The sequence below is a fragment of the Microcaecilia unicolor genome, chromosome 5 (genome assembly GCF_901765095.1).
Source record: "Microcaecilia unicolor chromosome 5, aMicUni1.1, whole genome shotgun sequence".
Taxonomy (NCBI): domain Eukaryota; kingdom Metazoa; phylum Chordata; class Amphibia; order Gymnophiona; family Siphonopidae; genus Microcaecilia; species Microcaecilia unicolor.
In genome coordinates this window covers 203163557-203181989 of record NC_044035.1, presented here as the reverse complement: position 1 = coordinate 203181989, position 18433 = coordinate 203163557, and the positions used below count along the sequence as shown (strand labels likewise).

Genomic DNA, 18433 nt, shown 5'->3' with positions numbered 1-18433 from the left:
TCTCAGAGTACACCTCAGTGTGGATTATAAATGGGTCTATAAGAAGCCTGTAATTGCAAAATTGGAAGCAGTGAAACAGCTTTGTACGCATTGGAATGATCTCCCAGTGAATTTTCTGGGACATGTAGCGTTGGTTAAAATGGTTTTATTACCTAAGCTGCTCTATCCCTTGCAGATGATTCCACTCTGGGTGAATAGGCAGGAAAATAACATGTACCATAGCATAATTGGTTCCTTTATTTGGCACTCTAAGAAACCTAGAATCTCTTTTGTTAAATTGACTCGTAACAGGATCCGGGGGGGGGGGGGGGGGGGGGGGCATTTACTCGATTTGAGGGCTTACATCGCTGCGCTCCTTCACTGGATACACGAGTTTCACTCAAGCACTGGTATATTTGCTTCCATTGACTTCAGGAATAGTTGGTGTGCTCCATATGATCCGTTCATAGTATTAGAGTCTCAATTGCACCAGGCATTGAGGAAGCTGCAGGGGAATCATTTTGTTGGTGCATTGAGGAAAGCCTGGGTGTGGTGAAGTCACTGGGGGGGGGGGGGGGGGGGGGGGGGCACAAAAGGGGATGAGTCTATTTTTGACTCGGGTGGGTAACCCAGATTTCCCATATGGTTTAAACTCTGCAGTATTTGGCCAGTAGAAGAAAGGAGGGTGTCAATAATTAGGACATGTGCAGCTGTTGGTGGCTTCCAATCTTTTGATCAAATCAAGCGTGCGTGGAATGTCCCCAACTCATCTTTTTTTGCCTACCTCCAAGACAGACATTATGTCCTTGCTGCCGAACGACACAGGAAGGTTCCAGTGGTTTTCAGAGGTAGATCAGCTTTTTTTTACATCTCCCTCCTACACTGAATAAATTATCACAATGGTATCAGCTAACTCGAGACTCTAGGAAAGCACTTAACACAATTAGCTAACAAATGGAGTTCAGACTTGGTGGAGGATGTATCGGAGGCGGTATTTGAGGAACTTCACACAGTAACCCCTAACGCTGCCTTACAAGATATTCAATACAGAGTTCTTTTCTCCATTCATTTATGGAATGCTCTGCCTTATCTGCTTTTTGGTCTCAGGCTCTGGGAATCACTGAGTCCACCTTGAGAGTGCACTTTTGAGTGGTCCTATTCAGCAGGGCTGCTGGGAAGCAAGTCTTCACTGCGAGGGGGAGGCTTTGGTGACTCACAGTGCAAATTTATTTTATTGGCGACTTTTCTCATTTAAAAAATGCACTTTGCAGTGAGTTGATGATGCACCCCCTTCACTCGCCACCTGGCATAGCTTTATGCGTAAAATGGCAGGCTGGCTGCTCACTTTTCAAATTGTCAACTTCTCAAGATCATCATTAATACCATGATTTATGGAACAGGTATGTTTCATTGTATGCAGAACAATACTGGGGATGCTCCTCATGGATAGACAGATGGAGGGGGAAGAGAGAGGTTGGGGGAGTTCTCTATTCTACAAAAATGAGTCAAGGGTGGGATGTTTATATACTGTTTGATTGAGTAGATTTATATATTGTGCTTTAGGGGTTGGTTGTTATCACACTTCACGACAATTGCTGTGTTTGTGTTATGGGGATGTATTTTGTGCTTCTGTTGTGATCCTTACCCTGGCTCAAATAAAGATATTAAAAATTAAAACAAAACAAAAAAACAAATATGTAAAAGTATAAAATATGGGAAAAGCTGTAACAATAAAGCAAACATCACAGAATATCAGAAAAACACTGACAATAAAATATTTTAATGTCCTGGTTATGACAGTAGGGTCAACCAGGAAAAAAGCTCCACAAGAAATACAAACTTTCACCCAGGAAAGAGACCAGTTTCAAATACGGAGTGTAAGAAAAGTTTCAGTTGCTGGAAACTATTGTCAAAGTAGAATAGAATCCATTCAGGGAAGAAACCGTTTACATGCACTGAATGTAGAAAAAGCTTTACTCAAATCACAGCTAATAAAGCACCAGATAATACACACAGGAATACAAGCATTCACATGTGCTGAATGTGGTAAAACCTTCTGTCAGAAGATATTCCTCCCTATTCACAAGGGAAAATTAGGTTCTTACCATGATAATTTTCTTTCCTTTAGTCATAGCAGATGATGCCATTACGTATGGGTTGTCCCCATCAACCAGCAGGGGGAGATAGAGAGCACTCAACTTTTCTCAGTGCCTCATGGCCAGCTAGCTCCACTGCCTCTTCAGTATTTGAAGCTTCCAAAGAAGTATGGCCAACCGCAATGGAAATAACATGAACTTTCCTCACAGCGAACGATGGCCCCTTAACAAGGGCATGAACTCAAAAAAAGGAGGGAATGAACTCATCCTCCTGGAGGGAATAAACTCGTCTTCCACTTTGTATAAACGGAGGGAATACTTGCATCCTCCTGGAGGGAATAAACTCATCCTCCCAAAACATGAACTCATCCTCCTATAACTGTAACAAGAATCCTGAAGACTGTTTTCCGACTCCCAAAGGAAAGAATATAACTTCAGGAAACAAGAACAGCACCTAAAATTAGAATCACTGCAATACAGGCAATCATACAGGGAGGGCTCATGGCTTCATCTGCTATGACTAAAGGAAAGAAAATCATCATGGTAAGAACCTAATTTTCTCTTCCTTGTCATCAAGCAGATGAAGCCATTACGTATGGGATGTAACAAAGCAATCTCTAAATAGGGTGGAAACAAGCCACACCACGCGCTAGAACCTGTGCTCCAAAACGCGCATCCCTCCTGGCAGCCACATCCAGCCTGTAATGTCGGGCGAAAGAGAGCTTAGAAGCCCATGTTGCAGCACTGCAAATCTCATGAAGAGATAGTGCTCCAGTTTCCGCCCAGGAAGAGGAAATCGCTCGTGTGGAATGTGCCTTAAAGGCTTCAGGCGGAGCCCGGCCAGACAGCAGATATGCTGAAAAGATAGCTTCTTTGAGCCAACAGGCAATAGTTGCTTTAGACGCTGAAGACCCTCTGCGAGGACCTGCAAACAGCACGAAAAGATGATCAGAGGTCCCAAAAGAATTTGTAATTTGCAGATACTGCAACAGAGTCCTGCGCACATCCAAAAGGTGCAACTGCCCAAATGAATCTGGAAACTCCTCCTCAACAAAGGAGGGAAGAAAAACAGGCTGGTTTAGGTGAAACGCTGAAACCACCTTAGGCATGAAGGAAGGCACGGTCCGAACCGTGACCCCTGACTCTCACAATTGCAGAAAAGGGTCTCTACAGGACAGCGCCTGGAGCTCTGACACCCGTCTCGCCGAGGTAATGGCCACTAAAAAGACGGCCTTCAGTGTCAAATCTTTCTCTGAAGCACGCCAAAGCGGTTCAAAGGGAGCCCCCTGAAGAGCCTTCAATACTAACCCCAGGTTCCAAGCTGGACAAGGTGCCCGCACGGGAGGACGGAGCCGAAGCACCCCTCTAAGAAACCGTGCCACATCTGGATGAGCAGCTAAGGACACGCCTTCAACCTTGCCACACAGGGACGCCAATGCTGCCACTTGCACCCGCAGGTAATTATAGGCCAAGCCTTTGTGTACACCATCCTGCAAAAAGTCCAGAATCGGCAAGACAGGAGCCCAAAACGGAGAAAGCGCTCTTGAAACACACCAGACTTCAAACTGGCGCCAAATCCTGGCATAAGCCACGGAAGTGGAGCACTTACGGGCCTGCAGGAGAGTGGAAATTACCTTATTTGAGTAGCCTTTGTCTCTCAATTGCGCCCTCTCAAATCGCCAAGCCATAAGACCAAAGCGGCAGGCGTCCTCCATGGCCACCGGACCCTGTGACAACAGGTGCGGAACCAGAGGTAACGGAAAAGGAGCCTCCAACAGCATCTGTCGGAGGTCCGCATACCAAAGCCTCCTGGGCCAATCCGGGGCAATGAGCACCACTTCTCCTGGATGCAGCCAAATCCACAGGAGCACTCGCCCTATCAAGGTCCACGGAGGGAAGACATACAGCAAGCCCAGGGGCCAGGGTTGAGCCAAGGCATCCAACCCGGCAGCGCGAGGATCCCTCCGTCTGCTGAAGAAGCACGGGACTTTGGCATCGGAACTGGTCGCCATAAGGTCCATCACTGGCTTGCCCCATTTGGCAGGAATACATCGTCTGATAGACCCCACTCCGCTGGATCGATCTGATGCCTGCTTAGATAGTCGGCTTGCACGTTGCTCTGACCTGCAATGTGAGCTGCTGACAGGGACTGTAAATGCAGCTCGGCCCAGTGGCAAATTTGTTCGGCCTGCGCGGCTAGAGCTCTGCACTGAGTGCCGCTTTGTCGATTTATGTAGGCCACTGCTGTCGTGTTGTCCGACATCACTCGGACAGCCAATCCTTCCAGGGTCACTTGAAAGGCCAGAAGAGCCAGAAACACTGCTTTCAACTCCAGGCGGTTGATAGACCACTCCGACTCGTCGGGCGTCCACAGACCCTGGGCATGCTTCCCCTGGCAATGTGCGCCCCAGCCCTTCAGGCTGGCATCTGTCACCACTAGACACCAATCGGGGAGCGCCAGCGGCATTCCCCGCCGCAACATGCTGTCCGAGAGCCACCACTCCATACTGAGGCGGGCCGCAGGGAACCAAGAAAGTCTGCACTGATAATCCTGAGATACTGGAGACCATCGTTGAAGTAGAGAATACTGTAGAGGTCTCAGGTACGCTCTCGCCCATGGCACCACTTCCAAGGTGGCCGTCATCGAACCCAACAGCTGGACAATGTCCCAAGCTCCCGGGCGGGGCATCCTCAGCAGCAGACGGACCTGATTCTGAAGCTTGCACCACCTTTGATCGGGAAGAAACACATAGCCCGAGGCTGTGTCGAACCTGGCCCCCAAATATTCTAGAAATTGCGAGGGGGTCAGGTAACTTCTGGCCATACTGACGACCCAGCCCAGAGATTCAAGGACTGAAACCACTCTGGCTGTAGCTAGATGACTCTTTTTCTGAGTCTACTCTGATGAGCCAGTCGTCTAGGCACGGGTGAACCCGGATACCCTCTCGCCTGAGAAAGGCAGCTACTACCACCATTACCTTGGAGAAGGTTCGGGGAGCTGTGGCGAGCCCAAAAGGCAAGGCCCGAAACTGGAAATGATTTCCCAACACTGCAAAAACTTCTGGTGCGGGGGCCAAATTGGTATATGCAAGTAAGCTTCTTTCAGGTCCAGAGACGTGAGAAACTCTCCCGGCTGTACCGCCGCAATGACGGAGCGCAAGGTTTCCATGTGAAAATGCCGCACTCTTAAGGACTTGTTTAACTCTTTTAAGTCCAAGATCGGGCAAAAAGACCCGCCTTTTCGTGGCACCACAAAGTAAATGGAGTAGCGGCCTAGACCTTGTTCGGCGGGAGGCACCGGGATCACAGCCCCTGTCCGGCACAGACTGTGCAAAGTCTCCTCTACCGCCGCCCGTTTGGCGGCAGAACCGCAGCGGGACTCCACAAACACATCTCTCACCGGGGCATCGAATGTTTAAATTGTACAGCGCTGCGTAACCCTAGTAGCGCTTTAGAAATGTTAGTAGTAGTAGTATTCGATATCCGTCTCTGATCAGGTCCAAGACCCACTAATCTGTGGAGATTTTGGCCCACTCCTCGAAAAAGAGGGAAAGACTTCCTCCGATGACAGGAAACGAGGAGGGGGCCGGCGCACCATCATTGAAAAGGTTGCCCCTGAACTCCAGGCCTTGAAGCGGCAGCTGCGGAACATTTGTCCGAGCGAAAGGAGTTTCTCTGCTGAAAGCGGGCACGCGAAGTGAACCCAGCAGCACGCCCCGGGCGGTACCTTCTAGCTTCACGGAAGTGAGGTCTGTAAGAGGAGCGGACCGCCTGACCCTTAGAGGAAGGCTTCGGCCTATCTTCGGGCAAGCACTGAGGTTTGAAATCCCCCGGGCCTTTAACAATGTTTTCCAGCTCCTCACCAAACAGGAGAAGGCCTTGAAAGGGCAACTTCACCAACCTTTGCTTAGAGGCCATGTCCGCCGCCCAATGTCGTAGCCAAAGAGTGCGGCGAGCCGCCACTGCTGCAGCCGTTTGTTTAGCCGAAGCTCTGACCATATCATAAAGGGCGTCAGCCAAAAAGGACAAGGCCGACTCCATCCGCGGAGCCACTTCAGATAAGGTCTCCACTCCATCACCGGGCTGTTCCACTGCCTGCTGTAACCAAGCCAGGCAGGCTCTAGCAGCATAACAACTGCATGCAGACGCCCGAAAAGTGAGACCTGCCAAATCAAAGGACCACTTCAGAGCTTAATCAAGCCTGCGGTCTTGAATATCCTTCAGGGCAACACCTCCTTCAACAGGGAGGGTAGTTCTCTTTGTCACAGCTGTGACCAGGGCATCCACTTTAGGCATTGCAAAGCGAGCCAAATGTTCCTCACTCAGAGGGTGTAATTGCCCCATAGCCCTGGCAACCTTCAAAGGTCCCTCAGGGTCAGTCCATTGAGCCGAAATAAGCTCCTAGATGGAGTCATGCAAAGGAAAGGCTCGAGCAAGCTTTCTGGTACTAGCCATCCTTGGATTAACAGAGGAGGCTGTGCCACTCCCAGGATCTTCAATCGAGAGAGCTTGTAAGGCATCTGAAATAAGTGCTGGCAGCTCCTCGCGGTGGAAAATCCTCACCGCAGACGGATCATCAAGCTCCTGTGGCAATTCTGCACCCGACTCTGGCTCCTCAGCCCAAGAAGTTCTGCCAGACCCCTCAGAATCCTCATAGCCCGACCACGGGGGGAGAGGGGAAAGGGGGGTGCGCCACACTCAGAAGGGGAATTAGCCCTTCTGTGTTTATCAGGATAAGAAACAGGCAAAGCCAACTCCAAAAGGCCAGGATCCACCGGTGGGGGCATGCAGAGGGTCCGAAGAACCCTGTGGAAGAGCTCTTTTAAGCATGTACGCACTATGCAGCATTAAAACAAAATCAGGGGAGAAAACCGCTCCCTGACCGCCCAGATCCTGCCCAGGGCTATCAGCTCTATTATTAGCCTCACTCAGAGGACCCCTCCCCGGATTCAGGGCTCTCCGTCGCAACGGAGGCCGCGCCATGTGGAAAATCCAAAATGGCGTCCGCTGCCAGCTCAGAGCGCAAAAGATCGCCGCTCACCATGCTCGGGCCGGCTCTACCGTCTGTACAGCACGAATTACAGAGCCCCGCTGCTGATTTCCACTTGCCACATTTAGAATAGCGCTTTACAGTCTCCGCAGCCATCGCCAAAACCGGCGGTAAAATTCAAAAATGGCGGTTCGCGCAAAAAACGTCCCGATCGCGGGCCCACCCCGGAGGAGTCAGAAAACACTCTTACCTCACTAGACCGAGTATCACAGCTCCGGTCCTGCAGAAGAATCTCAAGAAAAAAAAACCTCTTTTCCAAGATCGCTGCGCTAAAGCGCAACGCGACTTTAATTTTTTTTTTTAACTCTGTGAGGAAAGCAGAGGCAGAGGCAAAAGAGGTAAATAAAAACACTCCGGAGGCTCAGATAAGTGGGAAAGGCAGGGAAAGGCGAACCAATGTGCCTGCATCCACTGAGTGGGAAAGGACACGGAAAAGCAAGCTAATATGTCCACATTCCCGGGGGCATGGGTAAGGCAGAGAAAGGGCTGACCTATGTGCCTTCAAAGTGAAGCTGCTATAGCCTCTAACACCCCAGCTAACAACTGGCAAGCCAGGAACCACCCCCAGGCAGATTTCTGATGGAGCTCTTAGAAGCTGCAGCCACCCTGCTTGGGGAGATAGAGAATACTGAAGAGGCAGTGGAGCTAGCTGGCCATGAGGCACTGTGAAAAATTGAGTGCTCTCTATCTCCCCCTGCTGGTTGATGGACACAACCCATACGTAATGGCTTCATCTGCTTGATGACAAGGAACCTCCAGATTTGACCACATTACACACAAAATTTCACTGCCTACCTTTAAAATGGCATACAAAAATTAAGATCTTGACACTCATATACAAATTAGTAAACAATTAAACTCCTGCCATATTTTCCACTTCTTTAAGGATTTACTGTCCTCAACATATACTTCGTTTGGTTACTAAATTACTTCTAGATGTACCAACTTTCAGGCATATTTGCCTTGACGAATATAGAGCTAAAATATTTTATATCGAAGGAAAACAACTTGCTTCTTGACAATATTCGAACAATGCAGAGTTTAGCACATTTCAGAAACATTTAAAGGCATTTTTATTTAGAGAAGCTATTAATTTACAAACCTAGAAGTTTTTGTATTAGAAACTCACACAGACAATGGCCTGGTTAAGTAATTGCTATTTGAAGAAGAAACAATTTTAAGTTTTTGTCTTAACAGTGTTGTATATTTTCATATGTAATCACTATGAACAGTGGCGTAGCAAAGGCGGGGCAGTGGGGGGCGGTCCACCCCGGGTGTCAGTGGGTAGGGGGTGCTCCCACCCTACCTTTAAATAAAAATCAGTGAAGTGGTGGCAGGCAGGCAGCACCTCCGTCTGCCCTGCTTGTAAATGAAGTAGATCATCTAATCGAGCCTTCCCTCACTCTATCCCGCCCTCCTGCAACTTCCTATTTCTGCGAGGGCGGGGCGAGACAGAGTGAGGGAAGGCTCGACGAGATGATCTACTTCCTTTACAAGCAGGGCAGAAGGAGGTACTGCCTGCCTGCCACCGCTTCACTGATTTTTATTTAAAGGTAGGGTGGGAGCGCCTACCTGCAATTAAATGTAAAAGTTAAAACCCTGAGCTGAGGAACGGGTGTACCTCCCCCCTCTCCCCCACACACACACACCTTTGCAGCTCTGTTTCCTGGACAACAATAAAACAGTCATTCAAGATTTACAACTTAGGCAAGTGAATAGAACTTCTCACTTTCACATGCAGTCACAAAAGCTTTTAAACTTTGTTTCTGATAAATGCAAGCTGTATTTCACTTATTGAAGCTTTGCATTTTTAAAAATCTCTCTGCTTTATTGTGAATAAATGCTGTTTCTACAACAATTCTAGGTTGCAACTCCTGCAGAGTCTCAATCTTCAGCAGTTTGATAACAACAATGCCAAATATTCAGATTCCTGCTAGCTGTTTTTAGGGTAACAAACTTCTTCAATCACCAGTTCACACAGCTTACAGTACCTGAACCTATGCTGCTAAGAAATCACTAGCATTCTGTTTCCACATTCATTTCAAATGTTCAGGTATGCAGCAGTTAGGCTTGTAAAGTAAACTGCTGATCTTGCCACATAGCATCAGAGGAAAAATCAAGCAGTCAGTTGTTTAAACCAGCTGTTAGCACAAGGGTGTATCTGTGTTTGTGAAAAAGACATGGCTTTCAGTTGGCATTGATGTGCAGGATCAACATCTGTACTACTCTGTCTGGTTTCGTTTTACAATAAGTGAATTAATGTTCTAGTGCTCACTATAGTGTTTAAGATTCTTTCCTTTTCCTTGTGTGATTCGTAGAAATAACTGCTTATGGTATGGTAGAATTGCTCTATAGGTCCTGAGTGTTTTGTATTCTCGGCATGCCTAGTACTAGATTTTGGAGGGGGGGGGGTGTTAAAAAATGACCGGCCCCGGGTGTCAACTACCCTAGCTACGCCACTGACTATAAACAACCTACTATGAAAGATTGTCACAGTTTGTATACCGCACTATCAATAAATAAAGCTATCTATAGTAGAAGATTTTAGCATGTTAGACCTGCTCCAAATCAGGTTTTAGGTAGAGTTACATTATACAAACTGTGGTTCTGCCCCCCCCCCTGATGATATTAAGGTGATAATAAAGATGGTTTGGGTTTTTATTTCTTCAGTTGAATCTTGCTACTAAATCCATGTTGTCTCTAGCAATTAAAGAAACTGGGAAACAAAGTGGGAGGGACAGCAGTGAAATGGTTTGCCCAAAAGATAAAATTTGTGAAAGAGGAACATGAGACTAGAATGCCTCTATGTGGAGTGCCCTAGGGTGCATCATTGTCCCCAATACTTTTAATGTGTATCTGCAGCTGTAAAAGGAAATTCTATAACTGTATGCATGCAGTTTGCACATAAATACACAGAAAAAAAATGTGGCACTTTCAAGTGCACTATGCTCTATTCTATAGGATAGCACATAAGTGCACAGGGGCATTCACTCGGGCAGAGCATGGTTAGGACATGGGCATGTTTCCTACTGTAAAGGACACATGTTGCATTTTGCCCTTTTATGGAAACATGACCCCTAGCGGTAGTACCATGAGACTACCACTAAAGATTCCCAACATTATTTTGGAAGCAGGCACTGCTGAGGGCAGAAATAAATAGGGATCGCTCCTGTCCATTCCATTAGACACCAGGTATTTAAACTCAATAGGCCCAGGAAGGGGGAGGAGGACGGTTTGCAGGAGGAAACATGTGTAGGAGGGATTGGCCACTAGGGAGAGCACTTAAGGTTGGGGGAGTCCATTTGAGATGGGGAGGGGTTCTGCCTGGTGGAGGGGAGCCCAAGAGCAGCTTGCTGACAGGGAGAGGGGGTGCTCCAAACACTACTTTAAAAAAAAAAAAAAATGGGTGCCAGTCTCTGACTGCCCAGAAGCACCAGGATGTAGTTGGATGGCCCAATATTACCAGGAGGTACAACAACACGGATTGCGATGTGGCTCACATTATATTACCATGGGAGTAAGCAACCTGCAGTAGTGAGATACAGGTTCGGACTCCCGTGATACATCAAGGTGCTACAAAAACCCACATTTTACTACACGTTTGATAACTTACTCCCCACCTCAAATCGGTCCCATAATAAATGAAGCACCATAAACAGCATGGATATTAATATGTTTGTTCTCTCGATATTTCTGATATGCTGATATTTGACTCTATGTCATGGGGTGATATTCTACTTGTAAGGACTGGGTAAGAATAGATTCTAAGGGATTATTTTTTTTATAATTGTATTTTATGTTTTAATTTATAATACTGTATTTATACTGTTTTTTTTTTATTTTTTTGTTACATTTGTACCCCGCGCTTTCCCACTCATGGCAGGCTCAATGCGGCTTACATGGGGCAATGGAGGGTTAAGTGACTTGCCCAGAGTCACAAGGAGCTGCCTGTGCCTGAAGTGGGAATCGAACTCAGTTCCTCAGTTCCCCAGGACCGAAGTCCACCTCCCTAACCACTAGGCCACTCCTCCACTCCACTTTTGACTTTTAGTATTCTGTTGTGATCCACTAAGGACAACAGCTGATCCTTGAAAACTGGATTATAAATTCAAGATTAACTTGAACGTGAGAACATTGATAATGGATTATGCAATGCTTGAGAATGGATTTTACAGATACTCACTGCTATTTAACCAGCCTAGATTTCCTACTTGATTTCCATATCCAGGGCTATTCTACGATGTATTTTATGCTGTATTTATTAGAGAGCTACATTTTTTTTTCACTGAGGTTATTGGAATCTATTTTCTTATGCTGCAGCAATAAATGTTCAAGTTGGTCAAACATCATCTTATTCTTCAAAATGCACTAGTCAATAAAACAAATCAGTAACTTCATTGGCTTCTGAATTCCTTATGTTTCATATGCTAACCAAAGGCACTATTTAAATATACAACAAATGTCAAACTATCCTATTAAAGAAAAGGAATAAAACCCTGCAAATCAAGGCACAGAGCAAAAATGAAAGTAGGAGAGGACCAATACAATTCCAACTCAAGAGTAAAAAGCAATTGTATTAATCAGATTCAATGCAGATCTGTGTTTAGGAACAGGGGCACCTGCTTCAGGAGTCAACAAATCAGTGTACTTGGTAATGCAAATACGAACAGAGTAAAATACTGTGTGCTGCAACTAAATTGCAGGTTACAAAAAATGTGGTTACAAGGAACAACAATGCAGGAAAAAGAAAAAACAGAAGGTTTGTGCCTTAAAAAACAGACAGATGCATTGTGGGAGGGTTTTCAGCATTGCTGTTCCTTGTGACCACATTTCTTGAAACCTGCAATTTAGTTGCAGCACACAATATTTTACTCTTTTGGTACTTGCATTACCCAGGACACTGATTTGTTGACTCCTGAGACAGATGCCCCCTCACCGAAACCCAAATCTGCGTAGAGTCTAATAAAATTGCTTTTTACCTTTCAGTTGGAATTGTATTAGTCCTCCTGTACTTTCATTTTTATACTACTGAATTAGCTTTCTATAATCTGCTCACCTGTTCACTGTAGAGGACCTGAACATTTTTGATGGTGCGACAGTGTTTCTGAAGAATTGCTACAGCTTGAGCCAATGGCATGCCTGTAACAGAAGACAATTCAACATCACTATACAAATGTAGTCAAGTCTTTAATTTATTGAGTTTCCACTGGTCAAATGATTAGTTTTGTTATAACATTAAGGAAATGACTACCTTTCTAATCTGCAAAATACCTTGAAATTACCCAAAATATAAGCACCATCATAACACCCTATAAACAAACCTATATAATCTTTAACCTCAGTGGCATAGGCACAGGTTGGCCTGGGCTCACCCACTTTGGGCTAAGGCCTGCCTACCCAGCTGTGGCACATACTTGTGCAGGTGTTCTAACCATGACCTTTCCCCCCTTTCCTGCTGGCAGGCCCACTACCTTCGCAGGGGTGTCTCTCCCCTCTGTCTCCATAAAACCCTCTTACAGCTTTTGAGTTTGACGCCAAGAGTTTCAGCTGTAAAAGCAAAGTGAAAGTAGTGGAACTATTTTCCTGTGCTCGCTGCTGCTACTCTGCCTGACACTCCCTGTAATGTAAACTTCCTGTTTTGGAGGGGGTGTGATTGCAGAACAATGGGGGAGCATGGAAAAAAAATGGTCTTGCACATCTCCACTTTGCTTTTACAGAGCTGGTGGTTGGGAGGCGGGGATAGTGTTGGGCAGACTTATACGGTCTGTGCCAGAGCTGGTGGTGGGAGGTGGGACTGGTAGTTGAGAGGCGAGGATAGTGCTGGGCAGACTTATACAGTCTGTGCCAGAGCTGGTGGTGGGAGGCGGGGATAGGGCTGGCTAGACTTATACGGTCTGTGCCCTGAAGAGGACAGTACAAATAAAAAAAGTAGCACATAGGAATTTATCTTCTTGGGCAGACTGGATGGACCGTGCAGGTCTATTTCTGCCGTCATCTACTATGTTACTATGTAGCTGATACCACTGCCACCAAACTCGAAAGGCTTCAACAGGGTAATGCTACATGGCTGGGCGGTAGGGAAGACACAGACAGCAATGCTGGATTGTGGGTGAGGGGAAAAAAAAGCAATGCTGGATGGGGGCGGGGGAACTAGCAAGACAGCAATGCTGAATGAGGGCGGGGGAAGAGAGAGAGAGAAAGAGCCAAGCAATGATGGATAGGGGAAGTGAGTGAGAGACAGCACACACACAAGCAAGCCTGGATGGTGGGGAGAGAGAGAAAGTTATTTTGTACTACACAATTCCTGTGTAGTACAAAACAGATTTCAGCTCTCTACTTTTTACCAGGTGCTTTTCCTGTTTTACATTAAAAGGATTTCTCTTTTTAATATAAAGCAAAGATACTTACCTGTAGCAGGTATTCGCTGAGGACAGCAGGCTTTATATTCTCACAAGTGGGTGACTTCGATATGCATCACCCGATCCAGCATTTACCAAAGCTAAAAGAGCTTTGTGAAGTGCGAGCTGCATTCCACTACGCATGGGCGAGTTCCTTCCCGCCCAAACACGGTCTCTTCAGTTTAATACTATAGCAAAAATAATAAAGGAGCACTGGCGGGACGATTGGCATCTTATCCGCCGGATCTAGTAGGAGACTCACAAGCAGGGTTTGTAAAAGGTATACACTCCACTTTAAATGTTCGCAAACTATTATTATCCATAGCGCAATGCCAGACAGCAGAAACCCCGCTGCTCCTGGTTAGCTTAGACGCTGAAAAAGCGTTCGACAAAGTACATTGGGGATATTTGTTCAAAGTTTTGAGATATGTGGGGGTGGGAGTCTGGTTCTATCAAGCGGTTGAGGCACTGTACATGGACCCAACGGCGAGATTGCTGGTTAACTCGCTGATCTCCCCCTCGTTCGAAGTACAGGTTGGAACCAGACAGGTGTGTCCGCTCTCGCCATTATTGTTCCTTTTATATCTAGAACCGTTACTGCGAAATATCATGAAAGATCCTGATATTACAGGGGTAGACCCTTCCTTCGCAACCGATGAAGGTTTTGGCGTACGCGGACCTCACCTAACACCTAACACTCACCTCACCTAAGACTTCGCTGTCACAAGTACTGTCTGTGGTGGATGAAGAGAGTTAAAATCCCTATTGATCTGGCAACTTTGTATTCCTTAAACATAGACCCATTGAAGGCAAAGACAGCAGACACATTGAGGGGTTGGCAAGGTCTTCCACTGTTTCTTCTAGGGCGAGTGGCGCTTTTCAATATGTTACTCTTCCCAACCTGGATATATGCATTTCAAATGCTGCCCCTGTACTTGTCACATGCAGATGAACGATGGTTGCATAGGAAAATAAATTGGTTCATCTGGCAGGGGAAGAGAGCTCGAATGAGTATAGCAAGGGTACAACTCCCCCGGACAAAGGGAGGGTTAGGCCTATTAAACCTGCGATTTTTCTCCATTTCCGGCTGTTTGAGGCATTTATCCAACTGGTTTTGACAACCTCCTATTTCTCATGCACCTCAGCGGAATTAAAATTGTTTGGATCTATGCATTTTGCGAGCTAGTTGCAGGGAAGGAGAGGGCGGGGGGATACTTTGGGCCCAGCGGGACATATTGTTAGGCCCTTAAAGCAAACTTGGAAATGGGTAACTAGATTTCTTTCCCTGGACAGAGTAAATTCCCCACTGTTACCCATTAGGGGCAACCCAGACTTCCCGATGGGCAGCTCATCTATGACTTTCCAGAAATGGGCCGCCCCGAGGTATACATTATTTGTTTCATATATTAACAGAAAAGGGAGGGATAAAACCGTTGAATGAGATATGTTCCGAATTCCACCTGGAACACAGAGACGCTTTTGCTTATCACCAACTGAGCCACTATGTAAAATCATTGCCACAACAATCCTTGACAGCAGACGTTTTGGAGAAATTCAATGAGCTGTTGGGACTGGATGCTCACTTGCGAGTGCCACTGTGTTATTTTCATTCTCATCTTAGAGAGGCCACTCACACCTTTGACTTCTCCTCAGTGACTCAGCAGTGCAACACAGAACTGGGCATTACGCTTCAAACTGACCAGCTGAAGAGAGAATGGCTAATGACTAGATTACAGAAAATGTGCTTTGGCAGGAGATCCACATTAAATTTCTGCTGAGACTTCATATCTCTCCTCATACAGAATGGAAGGCAACGCTGAGGGAAGATGACTCTTGTAATAAATGTAAGACCTTGGGGGCCCACCTGGGACACATGTTTTAGTTGTGCCCTACTGTGCAACAATTCTGGACAGAAGTGGCTTTGCAGGTATCAAAGTACTGGAAGGTGGTCTGGAGGCCTTCTCCGGGGCACCTGTTTGGACATTTCTCTGACAGAGAACGCTTGCCAGCAAAGATGAAGGCATTCCTCCAGCGTGCAGTGCTTATGGGAAAGAGATCAATCCTGCTGTTATGGAGAAGCGAGGAAGCCCCTACTGTTGCTCAGTGGCGTTCGGCATTAATTCAGATCTGTTCTCTGGGGAAAAAAAAAGAGGCATAAAGGACTTAGCATCCAAACAAGGAGACGCTTTCTGTGCGACCTGGTCCCCGTTCTGGGATACGCTTACTCCAGTAGCCCGAAGGAGAATCTTGAACATATGAGGGGGAGACAAGGGGAGGGGAGATAGGTAGGGGTTGGGGGATTGATAAAAAGGGGGGGAAAAGTTGTTTACCGAGATTTTATGTTAAGGTTTGCTGCATGTTATGCCTGATGTTGACTCACTCTGTTGTACATGAAGATTTGGCAACCATGTATGTCTATCTTGATATGTTAATTAAGATGATAAAAAAAAAAAAATAATAATAATAATAATAATAAAGGAGACAACTCCAAGGGGAGGTGGAAGGGACTGAGAATATAAAGCCTGCTGTCCACAGAGAATACCTGCTAAAGGCATGTATCTTTGCTTTCTCCGAGGACAAGCAGGCTTCTATATTCTCACAAGTGGGGAATCCCTAGCATCCGGGCTCACCAAAAACAACAAATGCTGGTCAACTGGGCCTCGCAATGGCAAGGACATAACACAAATTAACCTGAACCTATATACAATCTAAATGAGATCCCATGACACTAGTGGAGATTTGACAGGTGGCTTTGACAAAAGAAAACCTCTCATGAAGCGAACTAGAGGCTGTCCAGAGATGGGTTTACCTTCTACACGTTGATGATAAACACCAAGATGAACCCTTATGGAGTTGGTCTTGAGACCAGACTATGACAAGTGTAAAAGGTATTCAAGCAGGATCTATGTAGGGCAAGTAAGGGAAACTAGGGCCTTGCTCTCACACCAGATGGTAAACTTCCTCCATTTAAAAAAAGAGTAACATTTCATAATGGAATCCTTCCTGCAAGCCAACAAGACCCGGGAGACACCCAAGGAAGCAAATTCTAGGCTCTCAACATTCAAGCTGCGAGAGCCAGAGACCGGAGGTTGGAATGTAAAAATGTAAAAGTGACCCCTTGTTCCGAGTGATGAGGGTTGGAAAACACTCCAATCTCCACGGTTCAGAGGACATTTCCAGAAGAGGAGGAATCATAGTTCTGCTGTCTTGCTTGAGTTTCAACAAAGTTTTTCCCAATAAAAATATTGGAGGATATGCATACAGAAGACCTATCCCCCAAAGGAGAAGGAAGGTATCCAATGCTAGTCTGTCATGGGCCTGAACACTTGAACAGAACTGAGCGACCTTATGGTTGATCTGAGTGGCAAAAAGATCCATCGAGGGGGTGCCCATGCTCGGAAGAACTTGCAGGCTATGCCCATATTGCGACCTCTCATGCAGTTCATTATCCTGCTTGGTCTATCGGCCAGGGTATTGTTTGTGCCCACCAGATACGTGGCTCAAAGGAACATGCCATGCTGGTGAGCCCAATGCCACATCCAGACAGTCTCCTGACACAGAGGGCAAGATCCGGTGCCCCCCTGCTTGTTGGCGTAATATATTGCAACCTGATTGTCTATTTGGAGGAGAACAATTTAGTGAGCTGGCCAATATCTGAAAGCCTTTTGAGTGTTCCAGATCGCTCAAAGTTCCAGGAGCTTGATCTGAAGATTTGTTTCCTGAGAGGACCAAGCACCTCAAGTGTGAAGCACATCTACATGAGATCCCCATCCCAGGAGAGATGTATCAGTCAGCACTTTTTGTGGCTGCGGAATATGAAATGGAAGTCCCAGAATCAAATTGGATCGAATGGCCCATCACTGAAGAGAGTGTACAAGCTCTGGCGACACTTGGATGACATCTTCTAGACTCCCCGTGGCTTGATACCACTGAGAAGCCAGGGTTCACTGAACTGATCTCATGTGAAGATGTGTCATGAGGGTAGCGTACACTGTGGAAGCAATGTGGTCCAACAATCTCAACATCTGCCGAGCTGTGACCTGCTGAGAGGTACGAAGCTTGGACACAAGTGAGACATGATTGTCCACTCTCGTCTCCAGGAGGAAGGCTAGATCCTCCTGTGTGTTGAGCAGGGCTCTTATGAACTCCAAATCGCTGGAAATGCAGAGATGGGACTTGGGGGGGTAGTATAAAACATACCACAGTAGCTCAAGCACCCGAATAGTCATCCCCATAGACTCCTGATAAACCTCCTCCGAGGTGACCTAGACCAGTCATCGCCAAGATATGGGAACACACGGTCCCCCAGTCTGCGTAACAACGCTGCAACTACTGCTAGACATTTGATGAAGACCCTGGGATCCAACGTAAGACCAAAAGGCAACACGCAATACTGAAAGTGATGTCTTCCTGGACAAAATCAAAGATACTTCTGGTGGGCTGGAAGTACTCAAATGTGAGTATATAAATTCTTTAAGTTCAGAGAGCATAACCAATCGTTTTTCTGAATCACTGGGAGAAGGATGCCCAGAGAAACCATCCTGAACTTTTCTCGGACTTCGAATTTGTTCAGAGCCCTTAGGTCTAGGATGGGACGCATCCCCCTTTTCTTCTGCACAAGGAAGTACCTGGAATAGAATACCTGGTGGAACAGGTTCGACCACATAGGCCTTCAGAAGGGCGGAGAGTTCCTCTGCAAGTACCTGTCTGTGCTGATTGAATGAGCTCTTGGTGGGAAATTTGGAGGTTTCAGATGTCAATTGAGAACATATCCAAGATGGATTATTTGAAGATCCCACCGGGTTGTAAGTTATAAAAGGCCACCTTTGGTGAAAAAATTTCAGCCTCCCTCCGACCAGCAAGTCTGAGTAGGGGCTAGCGAGCCAAAGAGTTGAACCTATGCCAAGGAT

The 18433-nt window shown here is 46.4% G+C and overlaps 1 protein-coding gene across 4 annotated transcripts in view; it reads right to left on the bottom strand.

Annotated features, from left to right (window-relative positions):
- Positions 1 to 18433, bottom strand: part of C5H16orf70 (chromosome 5 C16orf70 homolog) — a 1028424-nt gene that overhangs the window by 986549 nt on the left and 23442 nt on the right. For all 4 annotated transcript variants that reach the window (XM_030203715.1, XM_030203714.1, XM_030203713.1 and 1 more), the window contains one exon: positions 12182 to 12264. In XM_030203715.1, coding sequence (XP_030059575.1) covers positions 12182 to 12264 — 83 coding nt within the window. The remainder of the gene's footprint in view (positions 1 to 12181; positions 12265 to 18433) is intronic.